Source organism: Magnusiomyces paraingens, assembly GCF_902498895.1.
Source record: "Magnusiomyces paraingens strain CBS 517.90 genome assembly, contig: contig3, whole genome shotgun sequence".
NCBI classification, from domain to species: Eukaryota; Fungi; Ascomycota; class Dipodascomycetes; order Dipodascales; family Dipodascaceae; genus Magnusiomyces; species Magnusiomyces paraingens.
Window position 1 is genome coordinate 1,973,119 of NW_022474069.1, and position 27,152 is coordinate 2,000,270.

Below are 27,152 nucleotides of genomic sequence, written 5' to 3' on the forward strand. Positions count from 1 at the left end.
GACATATATATTTCTTAAAGAAAAGAAATCATTAAGAATATGTTTGTTTTTGTTATTTTTTTATAATTTTTAATAAACAAAGATTACAAAAAAAAAAAAACAAAGAGAATGCAATTACGAAACCAATAGAGAGGTTTGTTCACTGTTTCATAAAACCATTACCGTTTAAAAAAAAAAAAAAAAGAACAGCAACGTCGGTCCTTTATTTATTTTTTTATTATTAAAATTTTTTTTTTTCTTCCTATCTGTAACAAATGATAACTTTATCTCCTCCAAGACTAAACGTGTAAAAAATATATATCTATACACCTTGTTATTTGATTGATGATCTGTAGACCCCAAGGACAGCGGCGCCTATCCGGCAGTAGCGGGAAAAGCCAGAAGTGCGGCCGTGGGGGTTGAAAAAAAAAAAAAAAAAGTTGATGAAAAAGAAGGAAAAAAAGATGAAGAGATTGTGGACACGTCTATGATGAGTGACCAAAAAAAAAAAAAAAAATTCCATCACCACCACCATATATATTTATATATTTATATATATATATATATTTTTTTAATAAACCCTAAACCCAGAATTTTCAATTATTTATTTTTTTTTTTAATTTTTAATTTTTAATTTTTAATTTTTAATTTTTAATTTTTAATTTTTAATTTTTAATTTTTAATTTTTAATTTTTAATTTTTAATTTTTAATTTTTAATTTTTAATTTTTAATTTTTAATTTTTTGTCACTACCACCAATATCATAAATAACAACAACAACAACAACAATCCAAATCTTTTCTTAAAAATCACCTCCTCTTCCATCCCCTCCCACCTCTTTCCCCCCCTCCAAAAAAAAATAAAAAAAAAAACCTCCAATCCCCAGTGCGTACAGACCCGACAGGATCCTCCACTGCTTAAACAATCATCTTCATCATCATAATTATCTTTGTCCTTTAAAGTCTTTTTACTTTTTTTTTTTTTTTTTTTTTTTTTTTTTTATATCCCATCATTAAGGCAATACACGTTCATTTTTTTTTTTTTTTTCATTTTGCCTTTTCTTTCATCATCCTCATTTTTTTTTTTTTTTTACACATTTTTCATATATTCTCACATCAACCCTCTTTTTCCCTGTGATGGCACCGATTCCACGTCGTGCAGCCGTGTCTTTTCCTCCATCACAACCACCACAATCATTCTCTCCAACAACATCAAAAAGTCCAAAACATTATCACTACCTTCATATATAAAAACTACCTTCCCTCACACTACTTTACAACCCTCATTAAACACACACACACACACACTCTCTCTCTCTTTCCCTCTGAGGGCCTTTCATCTCAACCATGAATGCAAGTGCCTCTCTGACAAGTCAAGCTACTACCACTGCTGCAGCTGCTGCCGCTGTTGCTGCTGTTGCTGCTATTGCTGATGTTGCTGATGTTGCTGATGCTGCTGATGTTGCTGATGCTGCTGATGCTGCTGATGCTGCTGATGCTGCTGATGTTGCTTCTACTCCATCCTCTACTCCATCATCATCTAAAACACAAAGCCAGGCCCAATCGGTCCCTGTAGGCTCCGAAACCGCACCTTCTGTTACGTCCTCTACTAGCACTTCCACAACCACTCCTGGTGCCACTGGTCCTGCAAATGGTACTAGCCCAAATTCAAATTCAAATTCAAATTCAAACCCAAATCCAGATCCAGACCCAAATTCGAATTCAAAATCAAAATCAAATTCGAATTCAAAATCAAATTCAAATTCAAAATCAAAATCAAAATCAAAATCAAAATCAAAATCAAAATCAAATTCAAAACCAGGTCCTGACCCATCCGGGCCTACCACTGGCTCCACTACCGATTCTGGAACCACGGCTGCTCCAGCTTCTTCCATTAGCACACCTGCAACTACACAACAGTCACAATCACAAGCAAAACCGCAATCACCACCGCAACCGCAACCGCAAGCACAAGCACAGTCACAGTCACGGTCACGGTCACGGTCACGGTCACGGTCACGGTCACGGTCACGGTCACAGTCACAATCACCATCACCATCACAATCGCAGTCACTAGCACTAGAACAAGCACAACCGCAACCGCAACCGCAAGAACAAGCACAAGCACAAGCACAACCGCAACCGCAAGAACAAGAACAAGAACAAGCACAACCGCAAGCACAACCGCAATCGCAACCGCAAGCACAAGCACAAGCACAAGCACAGGCACAAGCACAAGCACAAGCACAACTGCAACCGCAACCGGAAGAACAAGCACAAGCACAAGCACAACCGCAACCGCAACCGGAAGAACAAGCACAAGCACAAGCACAACCGCAACCGCAACCGCAACCGCAACTGCAACCGCAACCGCAACCGCAACCGCAACCGCAACCGCAACCGCAACCGCAATCTCAGCTGCAACCGCAACCGCAATCGCAACCTCAACTGCAACCGCAACAGCAACAGCAACTGCAACCGCAACCGCAACCGCAACTGCAACTGCAACCGCAACCGCAACCGCAACTGCAACCGCAACCGCAACCGCAACCGCAACTGCAACCGCAAGCACCAGCACCAGCACTGCCACTACCACTACCACTGCCACTACCACTACCACTGCCACTGTCACTGCCACTGCCGCCGCAGCAGCAGCAGCAGCCTTTTTCTACTACGGCAGCTTCTTCGGTACCTGCTCCGAATCCTACATCTTCCATAAGCCCTACTTCTGGAAACCCGGTCACAACTGTTCCTTCTTCTACAAATACACTTGTTGTGGCTTCAGGTCTTACTAATGGTTTAGGTAGTATCCCAACAGGGCCTGCACAGGCTGCTGCTTCCTCGCCATCAAGGTCTGATAGAGATATGCTTAACAATTACATTTATGACTACCTAATTAAACAAAATCTTACAGAGTCGGCCAAAGCCTTTCTCAAAGAAGCAGAAGTTGCTACAATCGCCTCTACAGGTGCAACAGAGGCAGCAACAAATTCATCGATTACATCTTCATCATCTTCTGCTTCAGATAAACCACAACCTCCTCAACTCCCACCGTCATCACAACAACAACAAGGTTCATCATCCACTCACACTTCTCGCCCAAATAGTGGTAGCAATAGTCCAGCAAACGGTATGTTAACAAATTTCTACCATTTTACCAACTCACGCAACCATGCAACCCCTCCCTAACAATTGTCTCTAGGATCACACATGCCCAACGGCCATTTAAAATCAAAGGTATGCTTAATTTTTTTTAATTTTTTTTTTTAAATTTTTAACACACACGTTCTAGACTCCAATTAAAAAGGAAGAAAAAAATGGTATGTAATTTTAAAGTTTTATTGCGCCCGGATTTAATCAAACTAATACATTTTTCAGACACAGACACAGACACAGGCCCGTCCGAGTGCCCGCGCCCCGCCGGTATTATTGATACGACCCACGGATTCTTATTTGAATGGTGGGGTATTTTTTGTGATCTTTATAGTGCTAGAGGTCTAAAAGGTGGTTCTCCACTCGCCCAACAGTATCTTCAAGCTGTATGGACTCGTAATTCAATGATTCATCAGGCCCAACAACAACAAGTCCAACAGTTGCAACTTCAACAGGCTCAGCAACAAGGCCAACAGCAACAGCTTTATAACCAGCTACAGCAGCTACACCCAGGCCAACATGGCCAACCAGGCCAACAACATCAACTGCCTCAACAAATGCAACAGCTGCAACAGCTTCAACAAATGCAACATCTGCAACAACCTCTACAACCTCTACAACCTCTACAACCTCTACAACCTTTACAACCTCTACAACCTCTACAACCTCTACAACCTTTACAACCTTTACAACCTCTACAACCTCTACAACAAATGCAACAGCCCCAACAGCCCCAACAGCAAATGCAACAGCCTCAACAGCAAATGCTACATCCTCATCCCCATCTTCAACAACTACATCCTCAACAGCAGCCACAACATCAACACCAACAACAGCAGCCACAACATCAACACCAACAACACCAACAACAGTTGCAACATTTTCAGTTTCAGCAGCAGCAGCAGCAGCAGCAGCAGCAGCAGCAGCAGCAGCAGCAGCAGCAGCAGCAACAACAACAACAACCTCACCTTCAACAATTTATTCATTCTATTGCCATTCCTCAGCAAGGGCAAATGCAACCTGGTCAGCCAGGCCAACCCGGCTTACCTAGACAAATTCTTGCGACTACAGCTCAGCAACAGCAAATTGGTGCAGTAGCTGGTTCGCAGCCACAACAACAGCCACAACATCTTCAGGGCCAGCCACAGCCCATCGCCATGCATATTCCCGGCCAGACCAACCCAGCTTTCCCCATGATGAATTCTGCAGGTCAAATCATCTACAATGGTAGTGTTCTAGGCTACAACACTCCACAACCTGTTTTTGTCAATGCTCGGCCTATCCAAGGCCCTTCTCCAGAACAAATTTCCGAAGCTGAAAAACGCAACAATATTCAGCGACAGTCTGCTTCTCGCAGAAGTTTTAGCCAGGTAGGCCAACGACCACACTCAAATGCTTCAGCCATAGCTGCTGTCGCCGCCGCTGCTGCCGCTGCTGTTGCTGCTGCAGGGACAGGACAACCTCAGCGCCAACCGACTCCAGGCCAGCAACAACAAAGTCCCCTTGTCCTTAATCAAACAGGCTCTCAGCAGTCTCCTATTGGTGACTTTAACATGGACCCGTCAAATCCTTCTCACGTCTCCACTCCTCAAACATCATCTCCTTCAAAGCGCTTGCGTATTTCTCCTGATGGATCATACACGGTTCCTCCTCATGTCGGTGTTCCACAAACCCAACAAGCAATAATGGCTGCGGCTCTACAACAACCTCAGCAGCAGCAACAACAACAACAACCTGGTCACCCTGTTATGGTTTCACAACCTATAAATGGTCCATTTAACCAATTCGGCCAGTTTGTCCCTCAAGTCTTCCCCATAAAAACAGTTAATGATCAGCAGTTCCCCACAGGAATGCTTATTAACCCCAGACCAGGCACTACCATGGCTCAAATGATTCCTCCAGGTAAATTCCCAGCCCAACCTGGCCAGCCTGGCCAACCAGGCCAGATTCCTCAACTACAGCAACAACAACATATGGGTATGGCTCCTAGCCCATCGCCCCTTTTATCCACAGAGTCCCTCCCAGGTCAGCCCATTTACGCGTTTGAAGCGCGTCCACAACAACAACAGCAACAACACAGTGGTACTCCAGGGTCCCACTCTACTGAAGCTCTCCAGCACTATCAAAATCAGCTCATGCATATCGAGCAGCAAAGCAAACTCAAACTTAAACAAAACCGTGACGATGGTATAGATTCCAATAACCCCCAACAACAGCTTTTGCAACAACAACGCTCCAAGTCTATTAGCGGACCTGGCCAGTTTAAACACGTCCATGGATCGCGGACGTCTAGTATTGCTTCACCGGCTGGTGGAAACACTAAAAGCGGAGATATCTCGCGTCGCGGTACACCACAACTGTCCAACCAGATTCCTGCATCGCCTCTTGACCACGCATCATCACCTGGCAGCGTTCTTGCTGCGGGCAGCACTACCAACAATCACGGGTCGCCGGCCGCCCCTCATACGTGGCAATCGGGCCAGCAGAGCCAGACTCACAGCCCGAACCTGGCGGCTCGGCAAGGTACAACACCTGGAGCATCTGGGGTGGTGCAACTGGGTGCGCCGCAAGCCAGCTCTTCCCCGGCAACGTCTGCAAAGCAGCTGCGGAGCCCTGGCCAGCAAATGCCCCCACCCAGCGGACCCATTTCCACAGGTACTCCTGCGTCTAGCACTGGAGCTGGTTCTTCAAAAACACAGCCGCCATCACCTAATGTAAACCCGCCCACACCTACTACTACTCAAAAACCTACAAAGAAAAAGGAAGGTCAGGGTAAGAAGCGGGGGAAGAAGAATGCAGCAGCAGCAGCTGCTGCTAGTGCAAACAACCCAACAACGCCTGCAGGCATGTCTGAGCCGCCGACACCTACAACCCCAGCGACACCGGCTGCTGCCGCCGCCGCCGCTGCTGCCGTCGCTGCTGCCGTCGCTGCTGCCTCGGTAACGTTGAATGGCAGCGCTACTGCTGGCAGTGGCAACAAGGGCAAGGACAAGAATGATAAAGGTAGTACCGATAAGGCTAGCAAAGCTAACGGAAATGCAGCCAATGCTCCTACTCCAGTGTCTACGGGATCATCCAACGGGTTCAGCTCGGGCGTAATTGCTGCCAGTACCCCCATTGCACTTGCAGGCGACGTTTTTTCGGCGCCGCAGATTGGAATTTCTGCAGGAGATGGCGATGATCCTAGCGGTGTTGGAACTTCTGGTGAAGGAGCCAATGGCAACGGTTCGGAGTCAGCTGGAGCTAGAGCCAATGGCAGTGCAGGCATTGGGGACACCGATGCTGGGGGTCTCTCTTCAGTTCCTGGAGTTTTGGGCGATATTAATTCTTTGGGTCCTGGCAGCATGGCATCTGACCTGCAGTCTGACTTTTTGGCATTCCCTAACGATGAGACAATTGAGCTGGATTTTGATATTAATAATTATTTCCAACCCTGGGGAACTGATACCGTTGAAACAGGACATGAAGTGTAAGGAGACTTTGCAAAGATAATGAAGGAGAAGGAAGTATTATCGAAATAAAAGTTCGGGTAGCTGAAGAATTGAGAAAAGGAAAGAAAAAAAAAAACAATTATACAAAAATATCCTCTTTTTTTTTAACAAAAAATCAACAAATTAATAACTAACAAATGAATAATATAAAAAAAAATCTTACCAAGAGAACAAAATTTTCTATATATATAATATTTATATTGAGAGAAGAATGCCTTTTTTTAGAGGGAATTTTTTTTTTAATTATATAAAAAAACTGTTTAATTTATTTATTTTGGGTACTTTTCATATTAATCTTTACAAAAAACAGTCTTTTTTTTTTTATAAGTTTTGGTTATTGAATAACTGAATGATAAATACAATTATATTATCAATCTCAAGGACTTGAGCTTCTTTGTAGAATTCCTTTATACAGAAATACACTATTTGTGAATTCTAAATTCTGGACATGAAATTTAAGCAAATGTATCAGTCGTGAAAAAAATTTTTTTTTCACAAATGTTTATTTAACTTTAAAACTAGTTACGTTATATTTAATTGAATCCCAATTTATAATGATATCATTTCTCTAATTTAAAGTTAATTGTTTATATAAATATAGATTGATATCAATATGAGAAGAAAAGAAAAAATTTAATAGAAGTATTCAGAGATCTAAACCCATCTCAATCTTTATACTCTATTTTTTCAACTAGTCCCGATGACAGAAACGTATAACTTTTACATTTTCTTTTAATGATAAAAAAAAAGAGATTGTCTTAATAACAGTAACAACAATCTTTAGATGATTAACCTATAGTGTTAATTGTTTGTATAATCATAAAACTGATATCACAAGCACATCAAAGCCATTAGAATCTAATATATATATATATATATATATATATTATCATCCCATATTGTAATGATCAAGCAAAGACTTAGACCAATAAAGAAACGATAATCTAAACCTGACCCCATACACAACTCTAATTCCTAGTGTTGACCTTCGTAATTACTCTTTTTTTTTTGTTTAATTTTTAATTTTTTATCCATATTTAATTGCAGTTGGATAAAAAACGCTGTGGTTACAAACAATGGGGAATCAACCTAATAAAACAAATTCATTCCCTACTGAACTTTTTACAAGATTTCAATGGAATGCAGATTTCACGCCCCCAATTTCGCATTTTAAATTTGTGTTATTTTTTTTTGTAGTCACCTCAAAGTTATATTCAAACATTACAAAGTTACCCACCGCCCGCACGGCAACCGCTCAATTCCTCGTGTGTTTTTATTTTTTTTATTTTTTTTATTTTTATTTTATTTATTTTATTTTTTTTTCTCTTCTCAGCCCACAAAAAAAAACACACACACACACAAACTTACACCATTTGAAATTCTTTTTGCAACTGCTCTCAACCCATTTAGCAGATCTTCAGCTTTTCAATAACCCAATTCACAATGAACGAGAGCAGGGATTCCGGTGAACCGGAGCGCCCTGCAATCGTTTCAGAAGAAAAGCCACAGCCGTTGGTTTTTGGCGACGGGCCTCTTGCCGAATATATGAGTAAGTCCAAGATCTTTATTATGTGAATATTTTTTCATAAGTACTAATAGAGTGATTTGTAGACAAACTTCCTAGAAGCCATACAGCAGCGAATCTAGCTGGGTGGGGGATAGAACCTCTAACTTTTGATGACGAAACCGGCGCGTATTACGATGGGTCTTCAAGCGACGGGACTGGAGACATAGATCTTTTCGACGATGATAATATAAACTATGACCAAAACGTTAGATTCGAGTTCCCACAACCCAGTGTTAAATGGCCCACCCATGTGCGGGGAACAGATGGTGGTTCCACAACCTCGGATCTTTACAACAATTCGGCTCTTCCTACTGAACCGATACACGAACCCAACAACGCATCGTCGCAGAATAATAACCATAATCATCATCATCATCATCATCGTGCAACTAAATCCCAAACCTCTTTTCACCCGCTCACTCTTGGTACCGCTGATAGCCCGCTGGCTGACAAATCTCGTCTACGTGCACGGTTTGTGGGGCTCCTGACGACTGCACTAACATCACGACCGCCAGCACAAGAAGCACACACTTTCCTTGAACGGTTCCGATATGCTATTGTATCAAGCAGGCTTCTTGACCGTCCTGGTGGTGACCCGCGACGCGCTGGAGGTTCTTCAGATCCTTCATTACCGCTTGGACTTACCCACACAGATTCAGGGCCAGCATCATTATCACCCCATTTTTCAGCAAAGGCTCACGCAAGGTGCTCCTCATGCTTATCAGCAGCCCAGGTCCGTGCTGAGCGCAGATTTTGGACCCGGTCGTCAGCCTCGGCAAGCTGTGCAATTGTTGTGCTGGCCATGCTTGCCTGGGCTCTTTCATCACGTCATTCTATATTGGTTACTCCCAGTACCCCTGAACCCTCCCCATTGGCATTAAGCGCTTCTGAAAACCCTCTAGCTCTTTTACTACACTCTCTTCGCTATCTTCCTACACAACCTATAGAAAGCAATGACGTCAAAACAACTCACCGCGCAGTGCGCTCGCTGGCCCTGGTGGCTGTGACGTTTGGTGCTTCGCTGTTTGTTCACGCGTACGCGCGCCGGCGCGCTCATCGCATTCTTCGCCTGCGTCTTGTTACTGCTGCAGAGTCTCTAGCACAAGCATTTACAGCTCTGGATGCAACAGCTTCAAAGTCCCTTGCTGTTCTCCGTGAAATTGATCTCCTTGCACGGGGGTACCGCCCTGATCTTGGTGACGCATCAGCTACTTTGGGACGCTCAACACCAGTAGTACATAACGTTGCAGCTTATGTTTCTCAACTCCGACAACAACAGCAACAAAAACAATCAAACAATCATGATGATGCATTCATGGGAAGACACCTCCGTGCTGCTTTGGCGTCCGGATTGTGTCTTTTGACTTCGCAGCTTGCGCGTACCGTAAGAGGAGTATTGCCGCACTGCAGCAAAATAGATCTTGACAAATATCTAGATATTTACGAGCTTGACGTGCGCGTCTTGCTTGACTTTGGATGGAATACAATACCCTGCGATGTGGACGAGTCTTTGACAGGCACTGCGTTGTTACAGCTGTTGGATGCTCGTGGCCCAGTTCCTGAAGAAACTACCAGCTTTGGGGCCCATGCATCATTGGCTCGCTTGAGACTCGAGCTTTATAAAGTACAATTTTTAAGAAGTGTTTACGCATGTTGCCTGCTTTCTGTGCCTGTTCAATCGTTTGGGAATGAGTTGGAAAAATGGCGCGCCGTGCTTGCTGGCGCCCAAGAAACTGTGGGACTAGCACAACAACTCGTACGTCCAATGACTGTAAACCAGCTTGCAACTGGTGTTGAACCAAGCATTGCAGTACCTGAGGAGATTCCAGCCCCACCGCCTTCTTTGCAGCAGCCTTCTGAACAATTTGCTGAAGCTGGCGTGTGGCGAAGGCGACAGCGCACGCTCAACACAATATTTGGTTCTCTACAGCATATAGAGGCTCGCATGGAGATGCTTCGGGATACTGCAACTGTCACAGCTGGGGCTGAAGACTTACAACCAGGATTTGAAACGAATTTTGCGTTAGTCGGGTCTGAAATTGAAAACTTGCTGGAAAATTGGGCCCGCGCACGCAAAGAATTTATAGCGGCAGGAGCACTCCGTAACACCCATGAGGAAAGAAGAAACAGTGACAGCATGAGAGGAGGACTTGCACCGAGATTTGAAGCTACACCTAAAATTCAGGACAGCCCAGCAGCTTCAGTAGGAAGTGGAAGAGTATTGCGCCGTGGTTCATTGCCGGCACGCAAACCACTCTCAACCACTGCCACACCGCCTACTTTACCTCCTGTGTCTTCTAGTATTCTTACTCGACCACCAACTAGTTCACCATATTCTGTTTCGTCATCTCCACCTGTCTCACGAACTGGGATTCCTGTAGGAGGACCTTCCCCTGGATTAACAGCCCAACAGTTTCGTATACAACAGCAGCACGTATATGGAAGAATTATGGAGGAAGTACGTGCGAGAGGTGTATTACACCATCGACGCGATATTTCCGAATTGTCTGGTGTTTCCGGCGTTTCTGGTGTTTCTAATCTAACGCTTGTGTCAAACGGTGGTAGTAGTTCTGGTGTAGGAATACGGTCTGGCATAAGCGGTGTTTCAACTGCTGTTGCTTCTCCGGATGAAGAAACTGTGGGTGCCAAATATGGAATCCAAGTCTACGGGGGATTGGATAATGAAGATGAAGACGATGTTAGTGATGGTAACGATGATGCCAGTTGCATTGACTACTCACGACCGTCAGCAGATGTGACGCGTAACCTAGTGCTGGAGCTCGGGTCTGTTTTGGATTTCCGACGCAGCCAAATGAATGTTTAAACTAATTTTTCTCTTTTATACCTGCATTTATATTCTTTAATTTTAATTTCTAATAATAATTTTTTTGTTTGTTTGTTAACTTCTAAATTCCTTGGTCACTTAAATAATGTATTCAGGCTTATCGAAAACAGTGCCCTTAAACTTTTCAAGACCTTCACCACCATAACTTGTTAGGGGGGAAACCTCAACAACAGTCTCAGAATTTGGGAAAGTGGCACCAACGGCTTCGAGCCAGCCCTTGGACTGAGCAAGCAAATGCTCACGAGAAGTCTCAGGGGAATCTTCTTTAGATCCTGGGGCATTCTTCAAAGGCGAAAACTCTTGGGAGCGGTGAACCTCCATACTGCCAAATTGGCCCTTGGAAAGAGAAAGTGCAGGGAAGACATCAAAGATGAATTGCTCAAGCTTGATACCATTGGGCTTGGTAGGCTTAGGGTCTTCAACCCCTGTGGCCAAGTCAATGTAAGGAATCTTCTTGTGAGCAACGTGATAAGGCAAGACAGAAGCAGGCCATGAAGGGATAGACTGGAGGTATGGAACAGAGTAGTAGTGATTAACAATATTTGCAGCTCGGAACTTGAGAATCGAAGGATCAGCAGAATCAGGCAGACCAACAAGGTCCTTTGAGATCTCAGAGTATTCAATGACGGCAGGAGCACCGTTCTTGGCCACAATAAGACCAACAGATTCGGCGGCATCGCGCTTGCGAACAACCTTGGTACCGACCTCGAGCTTGAGATCAGCGGCCCAACCAATGAAGAGCGGATCAGCAACCTTGACCAAGCAATTGTCAACGCAGTAAGTATGCACGTGTTCAATGCCACGTTTCTCGAGGTCAGCAATAACACCGGCCTTGACAAGAGCCTTGTAGAAGCCACCGTTACCATCAGGTGCAACAGCCACTTTACCTGCACTTTCGAGAATGATCTTACCATCAGTAGTAAGACAGGGCAAGACACCTTGTTCGAAAAAGAAAACATTGGCCTTGTCAAGACCAAAATAATTGTTCTTTTCAAAAAATTCTTCGGTGGGTTTGCGTGTGGGACCCGATGTCATAATGTACCAGGGAATGGCTACCTTGGTAGAAGAAGTAGCAGCTTTGGCCTGTGCGAGATTTTGGAGACGCTCAATGCGCTCACCTTGAAGTTGGAAAAGCGACTTGTGCGATGGCAGCAACACATCGTAGCAACCCTTTGGTGCTGAAGATCCAAGACGTGTACCCTGACCACCAGCCAACAGAATGACAGCCACTTTATTTGCAGCAATGAGCTCAAGACCCTGAGCAAAGTACTTATCCTGCTGTTCCTTTGACGAGTCCAATAGCGAGAATGTTGCGGATTCAGGCAAAGGTTCAACAGATGAGTCTTCAGGAGCAGCAGAGCCACTGGTCAGCTTTGTAAAAGACTCAATTGTGTCTTTGGCAATTGTGGAGATTTCGGAAGGATCAAACTCGACAAGTTGCGCGACCAGAGCATCTTGTTGATCTTTAGAAAGTTTGTCCCAAAAGGTGAAAACGTGATCTTGGCCTGCAGCCTTGTAAGATGCCTTAAGAGCTTCAATATCGGTAGTCATTATTGTATAATTTTTTTTTTTTTTGTAATGATTTGTAGTGATTTGGAGTGGATTGGAATTGATATATTAGAATAGAATTGATGGTGTAGTTTTAAAACCTGCTATAGTTTAAAGACTTGTGGCTGTTTTTGTTTATTTAGCGACAGATGAAGCTGAAAAAAAATAAAAGGGTGTAGAACAATAGCCTGTGATCTTCGCAGGGGACATATTTTACACATGAGCACATGCTTCTTTAGTCTAATTTTAGATCCTGCAGGAGAGGCGCTTCAAGATACTTAAAGATACTTTATATATATTTATATCTTTTTTTTTAATGATCTGGGGCTTTTTGTTACATTTTTATTACTTTAATCCTCCCCTATGATGCAATTGTTTATATATATCGTTATTGATTATTATTATAATTTCTTACATAAGTTACAACTAAATTTTGTGTTAATTAAAATAATAATAATTAAAATAATAAAATAAATTATTAAAATAAATCAAATTAAACATTTCTTTTTTTCGTTTTTTTTTTTTTTTTATTTATTTGTACCTGTCTGCTTAAAAAAATAAAAAAATTGCAACCATAAAATTCTTTCTTTCTTGCTTTTCACTTTTTTTATTTTTTATTTTTAATCATCACTCCTATTTGGCTTTTATTTTATTTAAATATACTCTCATAAAATATACAATATATATACAACGCCACCACCAATCTTATTCTATTCTTCAAATGTCCCTAACCTCACATTCCTGCATCTTCCATGGCACGCAGGGCACTAGCCAGACAAAAACCGACTCCACTCAACCACCACCTAGCGGGACTCCCCACTCTACTGGGTCCGGTCCGTGTCTTGAGTGCTGCTGTGCCAATGACCAAACATTTCTGGCACTCAGTGAAATTATTTATTCGCTGTCATTTTATCTATCTCAAAAGGCAACATCATCATCTAAATCCTACTCCAACTCTAACTCTGACACAACTCAAACAACTGAGACATCAACGGATACTTCACTCCAACCGCTTGTAATTCATAACGATGAACCCTTTGTCCCGCTATCCAAACTGCCATCATCGCTTCCTGGTGTGTTAACTCCAACAAAGTCACTCCTTTTAGACCAGCTGAATTCGCTTTTCCAAAATGCTTATACATGCTTCGAGAGTCCTTTTGACCCACGACTATACCATTTTGTCTCAGAACCGGCTACCGTCGATACACCCTCAGAAGACGACCTTTATAGCGATACTGACATAGAAAACAATGATAAAGATGAAGACGACACATACTCTAATGACTCTAATGATTATGACTCTAGGTCTCTGCATGAGACTTCTAACGAATTTAGTAACAATTCTAACGATACAACAAGGACCTCCACATCACGCACTAATGGTGACTCCTCCAGCAGCTCTTCCTCTCCTTCCTCCGCAGCTTCAGCAAACTTCTCTCCCTCCACTCACACAAAAACTCTTGTGGCTGCTCTTTTTAATAAAATTCAAGCTCAACAAGCTGAACTGGCAGCTCAATCAGTCCGAATCCGCATGCTTGAATCCCAGCTTTCAGAGCTGAATCCAGAGTTGTCCCATCGAAATACGGCATCGCAACCTATTCCCACATCACCCTTTGCAGCAGCAACCCTCCAACCACTACACGCAGCTCACTATGTAGCAACAACTGCCGAAAACGGATCTTCCCCTACATCCATAGACGTTTTCCCCTACCCCTCAACTTCTCCCCGCGACCACTATCTACTTGACAAAGAACTTACAAAGTCCCAGAATGCAAATAGAGCTTTCCAAAAGGCACTTCGCGAAATTGGCGAAGTTGTCATTGCTGTTGCCCAAGGTGACCTCTCTAAAAAAGTTACTATCCATGCTCGTGAAATGGACCCTGAAATTATCAAGTTTAAAGAAACAATCAACACCATGATGGACCAGCTTCAAAGGTTTGCCAACGAAGTCACAAAAGTCGCAACAGAAGTTGCTGGTGGTACTCTTGGTGGTCAAGCAGAAAGCGACGGTACTGTTGGTGTTTGGCGTGAACTAACAGATAATGTAAACGTCATGGCTTCCAATCTTACGAATCAAGTCCGTGAAATTGCTGATGTGACGCGAGCTGTGGCACAAGGTGATCTTTCGCGAAAAATTAATGTCCATGCCCAAGGAGAAATTCTTGAACTTCAAAAAACAATCAATACCATGGTGGATCAGCTGCGAACTTTTGCCTTTGAGGTCACTCGGGTTGCTCGTGAAACTGGTGTCGAAGGCCGGCTTGGTGGTCAGGCTCAAATTGAAGGGGTTGAGGGTATTTGGCGTGAACTTACAGACAATGTAAACGCCATGGCTTCCAATCTTACTGATCAAGTCCGAAATATTGCAAATGTTACCACTGCTGTGGCGCGTGGCGATCTGTCTCAAAAGGTGTCTGCAGATTGTAAGGGTGAAATTTTGGATCTCAAGTCTACAATCAACAAGATGGTTGACCGCCTTCAAAACTTTGCCACTGAAGTTACTACTCTTGCTCGCTCTGTGGGTACTGAAGGTATCCTTGGTGGTCAAGCCAAAGTTGAAGATGTCGAAGGTGCTTGGAAAGAAATTACGGAAAATGTCAACGTCATGGCTTCCAACCTCACAACGCAGGTGCGCTCTATTGCACATGTTACTACTGCTGTCGCCCAAGGCGATCTCTCTCAGAAAATTGATGTTCATGCTCAGGGAGAGATGCTCGCTCTTAAATCAACCATTAATAAGATGGTGGACCGACTCCAGCTTTTTGCTTCTGAAGTCACTCGTGTGGCCAAAGATGTTGGTATCGATGGTAAGCTTGGTGTTCAGGCTCAAGTCAGCGATGTTGATGGTCTTTGGAAGGAAATTACCACTAATGTCAATACCATGGCTGCCAATCTTACAAGTCAGGTCCGTGCATTTGCACAGATCACTGCTGCTGCTACAGACGGTGATTTCACTTCCTTTATTACTGTCGAGGCTTCTGGTGAAATGGACGCCCTGAAGACTAAGATCAATCAAATGGTGCTTAATCTGCGTGAATCCCTTCAGCGTAATACTGCTGCTAGAGAAGCTGCCGAGCTGGCTAACCGTGCAAAGTCAGAGTTTTTGGCCAATATGTCACACGAAATTCGAACCCCAATGAATGGTATTATTGGAATGACTCAACTGACACTCGATACAGAGCTTACACAATACCAACGTGAAATGCTTTCTATTGTTCACAATTTGGCAAACTCACTCTTGACAATTATTGATGATATTCTTGACATTTCCAAGATTGAGGCCAACCGAATGACTATTGAAAAGATTGCATTTTCTCTTCGTGGAACCGTGTTTGGTGCACTCAAGACTCTTGCGGTTAAGGCAAATGAAAAGCCACTTGACTTGGTTTACAAGGTTGATAATACTTTCCCTGATAATCTCGTTGGTGATTCATTCCGCTTACGTCAAGTTATTCTTAACCTTGTTGGTAACGCAATTAAATTCACTGAGAGCGGTGAGGTTGCACTTAGCGTCCGAAAAGCGGCTGACCAAAGTAGATGCGAGCCTGATGAAATGATGATTGAGTTTTGCGTGTCAGACACGGGTATTGGCATTCAAAGCGACAAGCTTGACGTTATTTTTGATACTTTTTGCCAAGCCGATGGTTCAACTACTCGAAAATTTGGTGGTACTGGTCTTGGTCTTAGTATTTCTAAGCGTCTTATCAATCTTATGGGTGGCGATATTTGGGTCACCTCTGAACTTGGTAAAGGATCTGAATTTTATTTCACACTGGCTGTTCAACCTGCTGATACAGGCTTGACTCAGCTTCTTGAATCCATTGCTCCTTTCCGGAACCACTTTGTTTTGTTTATTGATACTGTCCACGAAAGGCGCGTCACTGAACAGCTTATTGAAAATATGGCACGTCTTCACTTGAACGCTTGGGTTGTTCATTCTGTAGAAGAGGCTCCACTTCCTGAAGATCGAACAGGCCCCAAGTTTGATACCATCATTGTCGACACACTTGAGGTTGCCACTAAGCTTCGCACCCTTAACCATCTCAAGTATATTCCCCTTGTTCTGCTAAATCCATGCATCCCCCAAGTTAACCTCAAGCTGTGCTTGGACTTGGGTATCACATCTTATGGTAACACACCCTGCTCGGTGCATGATATTGGCAATGTTTTGCGGCCAGCCTTGGAAAGCCGTGCTGCTCCTCTTAACAGCGATGGAGCTAAGCAGTTCCATATTTTGCTTGCTGAGGACAATGTCGTGAACCAGAAGCTGGCTGTGCGCATTCTGGAAAAATACAAGCACAAGGTTGAGGTAGTTGAAAATGGTTTGGAAGCATTTGAGGCTGTGAAGCGTAAGCGTTATGATGTTGTCCTCATGGACGTGCAGATGCCCGTTATGGGTGGTTTTGAGGCCACAGCCAAGATTCGTGAATGGGAGAGGCAGAACATCACAATTCGTACACGCACTCCTATTGTGGCATTAACGGCCCACGCTATGTTGGGAGACCGTGAACGATGTATGCAAGCCCAAATGGACGAGTATCTTTCAAAGCCCCTCAAACCGGCTCTTCTTGTCCAAACTATAAACAAGTGTGCACATTCTATTAATCAGCTCCGGAATCTTGCATTGGGCCCTCCATCATCAACTGCTGGCGGTGCTACTATGCCTAAGGGCTATGGTGTTGGCACCGCTGATCAAACTATTATTGGTCCTGGAGAAGGTACTGCTGCTGCTAGGGCAGATGGCGCTGGCGCCACATCGTCTCTTCCGGATTCACCTCTTTCTTCTGTTTCATCTCCCTCTGCAGAAATCCCCGTGCGACCCGGTGGATTGTCTCAACGTGCTGCTACTATGGTAGACGTGCGCAGTCAAGCGCGTATTGAAGAAATGGAAAAAGAAAAGAATGTGGATGCAGGTGCAAACAAACTTGCTCGTGGAACGGGCCGCAGCGGTAGTAGCGGTAGTATTATGGACGCCTCAAGTAGTCGCAAAAGCGAGTTTGTAAGACCCGGTGTTCCTCGCAAGTCCAATGGAATCTATCCGCTTGATGGTGCATCCTCGACTCAAACTCCCCTGTCGTCATACCCGTTTCCACCACTGAGAAAGAAAACAGAAACATTTACATTTACAAATCAAGTGACCACTAGCAACAGAATTGAAGTTCTGGAAGATGACCAACCCACTCATAATAGTGCAAACATTAGTCCAATGTCGACGACAACCGTGGCCGCCACTGAGGACTCAGGAACTATAGAAACAACACGGACCACCGGGGAGATGGTGGTAAAATCTGATGATTGATTATATCTACTGGAGTTATTATTTTTTTTTTCTTATTTTTCTTTTGGAAATTGCTTATTATTGTGTACAATAAAAAAAACATTATATTACTAGAGAATTATGAAGGTTTCATTAAGCATCTTTTTTGAACTTTCCTGTACTGTTGCGCACTGCACGGTACTTTTTAAACCCATCAAGCCATAAGCCAAGCACCATGAGAGCTAGCGAGTTGACAACAACAATTGAACTTATTTTCGTAGATGGATAAGTGTTCCAGGCCCATTCTTGGGAAGCCCAGATAGCTAGTGCTACGGGAATAGAGTAAACTTTAGATGCACGATATAGGGCGTATGGCACTGTCCAATAAAACCACGAATAAAACTGGTAGTGAAGTGATCGTGCAAATAAAATACCAATCAGATTTGATGATACAAGTGTAGATAGCACGTAGTCGGGATCCATACCGTCAAAGACGCGACGTGCCAGCACGACGCGACTATTTTCAAAAAATAGTGACCGGACAAGGGCTGCCAGTGAATAGTCAGATCCTCCAGGAGCTGCACGGACAGCTTTTGCAGGTTTCAATGGAGCAAGCCACCAACCTGCACGATGTGAAGCGAAACCAAATACAATTGTGGCAAGATGGGCTCCCAGAAGAGATTTTGCAAATCCAGGAGACAGGAAAATATCTTCAGGGACAAATCGCCAATTGACAGTCCATTTATAAAGAAACACACGTGAAAATTCAAACGCACGAGAAAGATAATCAAAAGCATATGGTGAAACTCGAAGCTGCGAAACAGCGGCAATGAACTGTGTGACAGGAATAGATCCGAGTGCTTGAAGGTATCCCGCGGCCAAGGGTATAAGAGTTTGGATGACTGTGGGGGGTGTTTCTGGGGCTCTTCCAAGCTCGTAAAGTGGAAGAGAGGCAACAGCCAAATGAGTTTTAAAAAGGGTAGTAAGAGGTGAGAAGTCGACTAAGAAGGGAAGTGCGACAAGGATTTGAATTAGAATAAAAGGCACTGCTGTACGTTTTGCAGCACCAAAAATGCCTAATGCTTGTAGATAAATAATGGCGGCACCTGGAAGGAACAATAAAGCATTCATTTTCACAGAAACAGCAAGAGAAAAAAAAATAGCTGAAAGAGACCACTTGTGACGTTGGGTCAAAGCTACTGCAATCACAACAAAAAAAGTGGCAAAACAATCGTTAAACAATCGCAACACGTAAATAGAATGCAACCTTTTAGAAAGAGCAAGAAGAACAGCGGCCCAGACATAACCTGGTAAAGCACGTGCAATGGCACTAATTGAATCGTCTTGGTTAGGAGCTGCGTTTCCTAGAGGATTTTTGGCTGGTTCGCGAGTAGCTCCTGTCGATGGCCGCAAAAGATTGCCCGATGAGCTTTGATCAGACTCTCGGTCGGGATCTGCAATCGAAGTAATCCTGTAAATACCTAGCAGAACAATAGCATGGGTCAAAAAGTAAAGATAAAGAAAAATATTTTGAGCAGTGAGCAGATCGGCACCCTTGCCCGTAAGGGCCCAAAGCAACGTGTAAATAGCAACATGGCCAGCAGGGTACACTATGGGGCCTGTGCCGCCTTCAATCAATGTATAATTTCGTTGACCATTGTCCACTACATGAGTTATTTGCTCCATATATGCGACCCAGTCGATTTCAGTATCTAAGACGCGTTAGATTAAGGTGCAAAAGATATAAATATACATACAGGATACTTTGCGAATGATAATGAAGCCCAAGGCAGCATCTGCAACCAAAAGAACAACACAAAATGGTATATATAATAGTGATACAACAGCAGCCACAGAGGCTGCTCTAGATGTATTTTGGACCACCAACATTTTTGTTTGTTTGTGGGTTTATTTATTTATGTCAAATCGTGGCAAAGTCCATGACCGTGATAGTTGGCCGGTAGTTAAGGGAGGTTTTAAAAAATCAACGCACGTGATCACGCGGTTTGGGCCAACCACCGCCTGCCAAACTTTTCACCTCTACCACCAGAAAAATTTTCCTTTTCTTACCCTCCCACCAGAAAATCCTCTTTTCATAACCACCGACCCGGGACATAAAGCCCTTGACCTCCCACCCACTCTCAATACTTCCCTATATCCATCATGAGTTTGAAGCAATGGAGCTCCGGCGCGCGATCTTTGCCTCGTAAGTTGTTTGATTCATTCCATAAATTACTTTTTTCATCTTTAAATACTAACCAGATCATGATTTTTAGGTGCCGCCATGAGACTTTACAGCACCTCAGCATTACCAGCAGCTGATGCTGTTTCCGAGCAGCCTCCTGTCGCCCCTGCTGCTCCCAGCCAACCTCCCGCCAACGTTTACTCTTCTCTCATTTTGTCGCGGATACCCATTGTCACTCCTGAGCTGACTGAATTTGAGAAAGCCTACTACAAATACCAGAGCGAACTTGAGCGCAGACTCATGTGGACTTTCCCAGCCTACTTTTACTTCAAGAAGGGTACTCTTTCTGAACGTAAGTTTGCGGCTGCTCAAAAGGGTCCCGTCACTCGCCAGCCCGGTGTCTGGTACCCCAGAGGTATTCCCGATGTTAAATTCAACCGTGAGCGTCGTTTCAAGCAAGAGATTGTAATCCCCCGCGAAAACGCTGCCAACGGTCTTGACGAAGGCAGCGAGGACTCCGTTCTCCGTCCCATTGTCGGCAACCCCAGAATCACTGAGGCTGATACCAAGGGTGACACCAAGGCCCTCACACGCCGTCTCGACCGCACTCTGTACCTCCTTGTCAAGCAACAGGAGTGGAAGTTCCCCTCGTTTGGTCTTCAGGCCAAGGAACCTTTGCATGAAGCTGCCCAACGTGGTCTTACCGAGATTGGTGGTCCCAACATGTACACTTGGACCGTCAGTAATACCCCCTGCGCTGTTTTACGATACAGTGATGCTCAGCGCAAGGCCATTTTGAACGGCAACTCGGAGCAGACCCAGAGCAAAGAGTACTTAATTAAATCACACATTCTTCACGGCAAGTTTGTTCCAGCGGCAAAGGGTGTTGCTGATTTCGCATGGCTGACAAAGGAGGAAATTAAGGAGAAGGTTACCAAGGACTACTGGGAGCAGGTTGAAGTTTTGCTTTCTAACCAGTAGATCAAGAAGAAAAGAAGAAAAGGGTAACAGTGTAAGAAGAGTTTTTATGATTTGTAATTATTCATTATTTGTAAATAATTTGATATGTCCATACTTTTAGAAACAATACACATTCATGAGTGTGTTTATCCAAAGTTCTGTAAGAATGTCCAGGCAGTTAGAAAGGGAACATATTTCCTTTAAGGATGCAGAAGTGAAACTTGTTCTATTAATTCTATTAGTGAAAAATAAAAAAAAATCCCATCTTTAACTAAGTATAGAAGTTTGATTATGTATAAACTTGATATATCAAGTTTAATACTACCAAACGAGAACCCCGTAAAAACATATTATCACGTTAACTGAATTTACAATTTACTTGACCTTTAAATTCGATTTTTATATTTCAACTTAACGTTATTGTGTTACAACGCTTGTAACATGAGCTATCATATTTGTAACCAATTTGTGAAGCCTTTTTTTTTTCTTTTTTTAATCAAATCCAAAGAAATTTGCCCATAATAGCTTTACCATAGGAATATATCAGTATCTTAAGCAACTTTTTGAATTCATTTTTTTATATGTATTATATAAGAATAGTTTAATATAAACAATTTCCTTTTTGAAAGATATTTTGGCAATAGAAAAAGAAGAAGAATTATTAGTCCGGTTTTCATAAACAATTTGAGCAAGCTTATGTTTGTCAAACTGATTTCAATGAGTTTAGTTTAGTTTAGAAGAAATCTCCAAATTTGAAAATCAGTTTAAACTGATTTTTTGGTAACTTTGAGGGTGGACAAAAATCGTATTGAATACCAACTGATTTGTATTCTGCAACACTCGTTTAAATAACGGTTTATCTTCGTTTTTCCTCCTATTTCTGAAATGTTTTTAAACCTGCTTAAAATCATTTTTTCCAAGTTGACAGATATTTTAAAAGAAAACAATACAATTTCGGTAATGAAATTTCAGCCAGAATTAATAAAATTTTTGTACCGAAAATTTAAACAAAACCCTAATGCCTACGATATCAATGAAGGTTACTCTGCTGAAATAGTAAATGAGAAAAAATAAAGGTTAAGCTGCTGAAATAATAAATGAGAGAAGTGATTTTATTAAAGCTTGATATATAAATGAGGCATTGAGGACAAGAACTTGGAACTCAATCTTTATTAAAGGATTTATTGGAGTTCGTGACAAACAAGAAGTTTAAAAAGACATCATTCTTATAATTTCTTTTGTTTCGAAAATAACAAATTCCTGTAAAATCTTGATACCACTTAAAATTTCATTTAAGTGAAAGGGGAAGACTAGGATTAATCCAAATATTTGATATCACTGAGAATAAAAATAAAAAAAAAGGAAAGTTTGTTATTTTCCTTGTGTCCAGTAATAAAAATTGAATTTTTTTCAGAGTAAGAACCATGTCTTTTGTTTTGAAATCATCAGCTACATGTAATTTATTTATCCCAGAAGTCGTATGCAACAGTCAATATCAGTAGCACACTTTTGATTTTTATTTTCTAGGACTAGTTTAAAAAATATTAGCTTTTATTTGAGTATGATTTCCCTAAATTACAAAAAAAAAAAAAAAGAAAAAGGGCTAGCGACGATAAACAACGCCATAAAGCTCCTCTTTTCGATGTTTCAAACTTATTTTTAAAACTTAAAATCAAATAGTGATAGTTGTAAAGTTCTGACTGTTAAATTTTGTTTTTTTTTTCTTTTGAAGAGATTCTAATAGTGCAAATGCATATTTATATATAAGTAATTACTTTTGTATAAAAAGATTTTAATAATGCTATTGAACCAATATCCCTGGACATGAAAGTTCTTTCTTTGTCTAGTTTATGGTTGTTTTCCAATGACTCCTGTGTGAGAAAAAAGAATGGGAAATTGGCGTTACACACTATGAAAATATGTTGCTGCTTGCTCGATTAAAAAAATGATCCTGCCTTTAATTTGCATAAATTCTTTTTTTTTCTCACTTCTTGTTCATCAATAAGGCATCACTGCCGCCCAATTTTTGAAGTGAACTTTAACTATCAGTCTTGAAGATTTCAGTGTAATAATTTCTCTAAACTTAGTGCATGTTAAAAATAAAAATAAACAGATCGTCAGTTGTGGCTAGGCAACGTTGCTGAACATTGGGATAAAACTTACATCGAAGCCTTGCGCACTGCAATTGTTAAATTTATCCAGAATGTTTATTTCTCCCTAGCCTCTATTTTTTGCCATTTTTATTTTCATTCAGTGTCGAAAAGTAAACAATAATCGGTTAACGTGATTTTTTAAAATAGAATTTCATGTCTTTTACAGCCGGTTTGGATTTACATTATGAATTTTTTTTTGGTAATTAATTGACTTTTTTAATGTTTTAAACTAGCCGGATTTTGAATTAAAAAGAATACGCGTCATAAATTTCTAAAAGATAAAATCAAACGATTAATTTTTTAAAATCTATATTGTACAAGGTTTTCATTATGAAAGTGTGCCATATATTTTATTGTTATTAAAATCGGCCTAAGATCATTAATGGGAGAGAGCCACCACGCTCAGGCTGCCCAGATCCTCCACTTCCTCCACTTCCAGAGCTATAAGACATGTCTGCTGAGTACAAAAGATAATATTTCAAAGGATGCCACATGACAAGAGGTCGGGCTCCTTTAGAACGAGCAATTTGAAGATTATGGTTTGTGTGGCTGTTTGAGCTGTTGCTAGGATAAGGATGATCGCCGCCGTAATCAATTGTATCACTTCGGGGAATCCCATTAATATTAGGAGTGCCTCCTCCACTGTGTGGTAGACTGCCTGAGTAATTTAAAGCATCCGGACCTCCCCCTAATCCAGTCAAGTTGTTACTAGAGCCATGAGTGCTAATACTGGAGCCACTTGCAAAAAAGAAATGAGGATAATCTATCGAGTGTACATATTCGCCTGATTCAACACAGCCTATTATGACAGGCATATCGCCTATATTTTGCATATTGCTGCTGCTGCTGCCAGGACCTGAAGTTTGTACACTACCACTGGTATTTCCTGATGCGCCCTCCACACCAATTGCTATGTATACTCCGTCGTGGGAAATAGATAAGGAGCTAATTGCATGGTCTGGTTTGTTAAATGTACGGAAACAAATAAAGTCGGAGGAAGAAATATCCCATAAACTAACAATTCCTTCATTTGAGCCGACAGCTATGTAGCAACCCTTGGGATCAAAAGCCACACAACTTGCAGCAGTACGATGGCCTCGCAGGGTATGGATCACTTGAAGGGATGCTTCTATTTTTGAATCGCTAGAGGTAGCACCCTCTTTATCTGTTGATACATCAAGCATTGCAACATCTTCTGTAGCTGTCTGATCTATAGAGTTGACTTCAGCAACCTTTTGCAATTCTGAAACTTCCTTAAAGTCAAAAAGGAAAATGCGAATGTTGCCATTGCCTAGAGATAAGGCAAAGATGTTTGATGTATTTGACCAGCACAAATCATAAATCTCGTCATGTTCCGTGTGAGAGCAAAGTTTAACTAAAGATATCACTAATCTTGGTTTATTATTTGTCTGGTTTGCGTTTCTGGTATTTTGATTGCTATTTTTAGATCTTCTGCCATTGTGGTTCTGGTTCTCTTGTGACTGTGAAACTGGAACAATCTTGTATTCTTTTAAAACACGATAAATGATAACTTGGTCGGAGCGAGTACCAATTCCTAGGAATTGACCACAAGGTGAATATTTGACCACATAGTTGTCAATATCAGTGGATGTAGTTGCTAGGAGGGCAGGAGAAGATACGGCATTGGTGATGGTGCGAACACGAGACCCGGCCATTTGTGAAGAAGAGGGGAAGCTAAGAGGGTTTGTCAAATGAGGAGCAGTGTCCCAAATGCGCACAGCTCCATCAGCACTGCATGAAGCAAGTCTGTTTGGGTGGAGGGGGTCCCAGGATATGCCCTCTATTGATCTATCGTGTGCGCTTCGCAGTACCACCGTCATTGAAAGATCCGCATTAGAAGCACTTGACGCCCGCGACGATTTTTGGTCACTTGCGGACCCGCCGCCCATGTTTCCAGTCGCATCAGCCACGGGCCAGATTGATATTGATCGGTCTGCATGGGCACAAGCTACACGTGTACCAACTGCGTTCCAGGCAATGGCTTTTATTGGGGAATCAATAGAAGAAAAAGAAGAAATTGAAGATGCGGAAAGATTATGAGCAATGTCGCGCACTGATAACGTGCGTAAGCTTTGAAAGTATTGTGGTGCTTTTTGTCTAAGAATGGAAGGATCTTGCTGGAGCTGCTGGCCAGGTCCAGTTGATCCATTAAGGACCCTGTGTTGCTGAGGCATGCTATGGTAGTGTATGAAATGTATGGCCTATGTTTAATTCTATCTGATGAATTGCGCAAAAAGCCTTAATATGTTACTCCGGAGAAGCACCTAAAAGTTTCAATGATCGGGGGAGTAGGCTATGAATGCTGGTGGATTTGGGTGGTAGTGAAAAAAGCTGGCTTGAAGTGGAGAGGCTGTTTCTGCTAGACTTTTCACACAGTGGGCCCATGAAAGCTTTGGATAGAAAAAAAAAATAATTATGTCAAAATCAAAAAACGAAAAAAAAAATTGTAACAAGTCACGTGGATAATATTTATTTTGTGTTTTATTTTCCCAAAGTGGGAAATTTTCTCTGGTGGAGAAAGGGAACGCGCTAAAAAAGTCTAATTTCAACTAGGATTATCCATTCTTTTTCAACAATTTTTAGCATTCCTCAAAAAACAGAAGAAAAAGAAATATCAAAAAAAAACGAATACTTAGAAATATATTTGTATTAATAGTATTAATAGAAAATAATTTTATTATATTAGATCAATTCTGCAAAATTGCGTAACTACCGTTAAAATCGTTCAAGTGAAACTGTTGCAGCAAGTAATCTTCAAACCTTTGAGTGCAATACTTTTATTATTATTAATGTGATATTAATTGACTTAAGGGTTATTATAGCCATAAATCTAAATTAATGTTTTAAATTTATACATCTTTGAAACCTTTTTTAAGGTCATTCTCACTTTTCTGCACCCTCAGTCCATCAAAAAGGTTTTGAAATAACTTTCTCCTTTTTTCCTCTTTTTTTTTGTCAGATAATACATGATATTTATATTTAAATCTTTGTTTCTAGTATAAAAAGGATTCAATTTTCCTCAACTTTTTTATTTGTTCTCTCTATTTTTGGTCTTTATCGCTTACATTCATTAATAGATTATTTCAAACTATTCACACTCGTTTAATTTAAATTAAATAAACCAAACATGCAGTTCTTCATTGCCCTTTCTGTCTTTGCCGCTGCTGCTCAGGCCGCCATTCAAGGAAACACTGCCTTTGGACTTATTGTCATCCGCTCTGGTAGCCCTGTCCAGTATTCCTCCCTCAAGGAGGACAGCAATAGAAAGTTGGTTATCGACTCTTCTATCAGTACTGATTTCACTGGGTTTTTTCTCCCTGATGGCCGTGTTCGTGTCGGTGGCACTGACTCGTGGCTTGCTGTTGGTTCCGACGAGCAACTGGCTGTTCTTACTGCCACTCCTCAAAACTTTGGTGTCGATGACAACAATTGGTTGACCTTGAGTGATGGGACCTCCAACTTCTACCTTCTTTCTAGCGGTGATAGCACCTACAATGTTTACAACGGTGCTGGCTACAGTCAAAGTAATGCTATTGGTATTGCTCTCCGTGTTGTCTGGGATGAAACCAACTCCACTTCTTCTGAGTCTGTTGCTTCTTCCACTGTTGCATCCTCTATTGCCTCCTCTTCCCACTCGGCCGTTGCATCCTCTTCTTCTACAGCTTCCCATGCATCTTCTATCGCCAGCTCTCAAGTCACTTCCGCTCCTACCGCTGCCTCTAGCCCTATTAGTCAGGTTGTTGAAACAGTAACTATCTGCCATAAGAATGGTACTTGCACTCACGCCTCATCTTCTGTTGCTCAAGTCAATGGTGCAGTTAATGTTGGCTCATACTTTGGTGCTGCTGTTGCTGCTGTTGCTGCTGCTGCTGGTGCTCTTTTCCTTTAAGCGCAATACCTAAATTAAATATTAAAAATCAAATTATTAATTTGTAGTCTAATTTAGTTAATAATAGTTGATAATAAATGTACATGGGTATCATTCACTTATTCA

The 27,152-nt window shown here is 42.0% G+C and overlaps 8 protein-coding genes across 8 annotated transcripts; 5 read left to right on the forward strand and 3 right to left on the reverse strand.

Annotated features, from left to right (window-relative positions):
- Positions 1–1,325: 1,325 nt before the first annotated feature.
- Positions 1,326–6,604, forward strand: SAPINGB_P003928 (uncharacterized protein; the record flags this gene model as incomplete). The annotated part of the gene is made up of 4 exons (XM_031998643.1): positions 1,326–3,108; positions 3,181–3,215; positions 3,271–3,298; positions 3,357–6,604. 4 exons carry the CDS (start codon positions 1,326–1,328, stop codon positions 6,602–6,604), a joined length of 5,094 nt encoding a protein of 1,697 aa, XP_031854534.1.
- Positions 6,605–8,065: 1,461 nt separating this feature from the next.
- SAPINGB_P003929 (uncharacterized protein) lies at positions 8,066–11,013 on the forward strand (the record flags this gene model as incomplete). The annotated part of the gene is made up of 2 exons (XM_031998644.1): positions 8,066–8,171; positions 8,234–11,013. 2 exons carry the CDS (start codon positions 8,066–8,068, stop codon positions 11,011–11,013), a joined length of 2,886 nt encoding a protein of 961 aa, XP_031854535.1.
- Positions 11,014–11,112: 99 nt separating this feature from the next.
- Positions 11,113–12,585, reverse strand: SAPINGB_P003930 (uncharacterized protein; the record flags this gene model as incomplete). Its single annotated transcript, XM_031998645.1, has 1 exon — positions 11,113–12,585. One exon carries the CDS (start codon positions 12,583–12,585, stop codon positions 11,113–11,115), a length of 1,473 nt encoding a protein of 490 aa, XP_031854536.1.
- Positions 12,586–13,303: 718 nt separating this feature from the next.
- Positions 13,304–17,881, forward strand: SAPINGB_P003931 (uncharacterized protein; the record flags this gene model as incomplete). Its single annotated transcript, XM_031998646.1, has 1 exon — positions 13,304–17,881. The coding sequence occupies one exon, from the start codon at positions 13,304–13,306 to the stop codon at positions 17,879–17,881; it is 4,578 nt and encodes a 1,525-aa protein (XP_031854537.1).
- A 111-nt stretch (positions 17,882–17,992) lies between these two features.
- Positions 17,993–19,729, reverse strand: SAPINGB_P003932 (uncharacterized protein; the record flags this gene model as incomplete). The annotated part of the gene is made up of 2 exons (XM_031998647.1): positions 17,993–19,551; positions 19,597–19,729. 2 exons carry the CDS (start codon positions 19,727–19,729, stop codon positions 17,993–17,995), a joined length of 1,692 nt encoding a protein of 563 aa, XP_031854538.1.
- Positions 19,730–20,002: 273 nt separating this feature from the next.
- Positions 20,003–21,005, forward strand: SAPINGB_P003933 (mitochondrial 54S ribosomal protein mL46; the record flags this gene model as incomplete). Its single annotated transcript, XM_031998648.1, has 2 exons — positions 20,003–20,045; positions 20,116–21,005. 2 exons carry the CDS (start codon positions 20,003–20,005, stop codon positions 21,003–21,005), a joined length of 933 nt encoding a protein of 310 aa, XP_031854539.1.
- A 2,491-nt stretch (positions 21,006–23,496) lies between these two features.
- SAPINGB_P003934 (uncharacterized protein) lies at positions 23,497–25,332 on the reverse strand (the record flags this gene model as incomplete). The annotated part of the gene is made up of 1 exon (XM_031998649.1): positions 23,497–25,332. One exon carries the CDS (start codon positions 25,330–25,332, stop codon positions 23,497–23,499), a length of 1,836 nt encoding a protein of 611 aa, XP_031854540.1.
- A 953-nt stretch (positions 25,333–26,285) lies between these two features.
- SAPINGB_P003935 (uncharacterized protein) lies at positions 26,286–27,047 on the forward strand (the record flags this gene model as incomplete). The annotated part of the gene is made up of 1 exon (XM_031998650.1): positions 26,286–27,047. The coding sequence occupies one exon, from the start codon at positions 26,286–26,288 to the stop codon at positions 27,045–27,047; it is 762 nt and encodes a 253-aa protein (XP_031854541.1).
- Between the last annotated feature and the right edge of the window lie 105 nt (positions 27,048–27,152).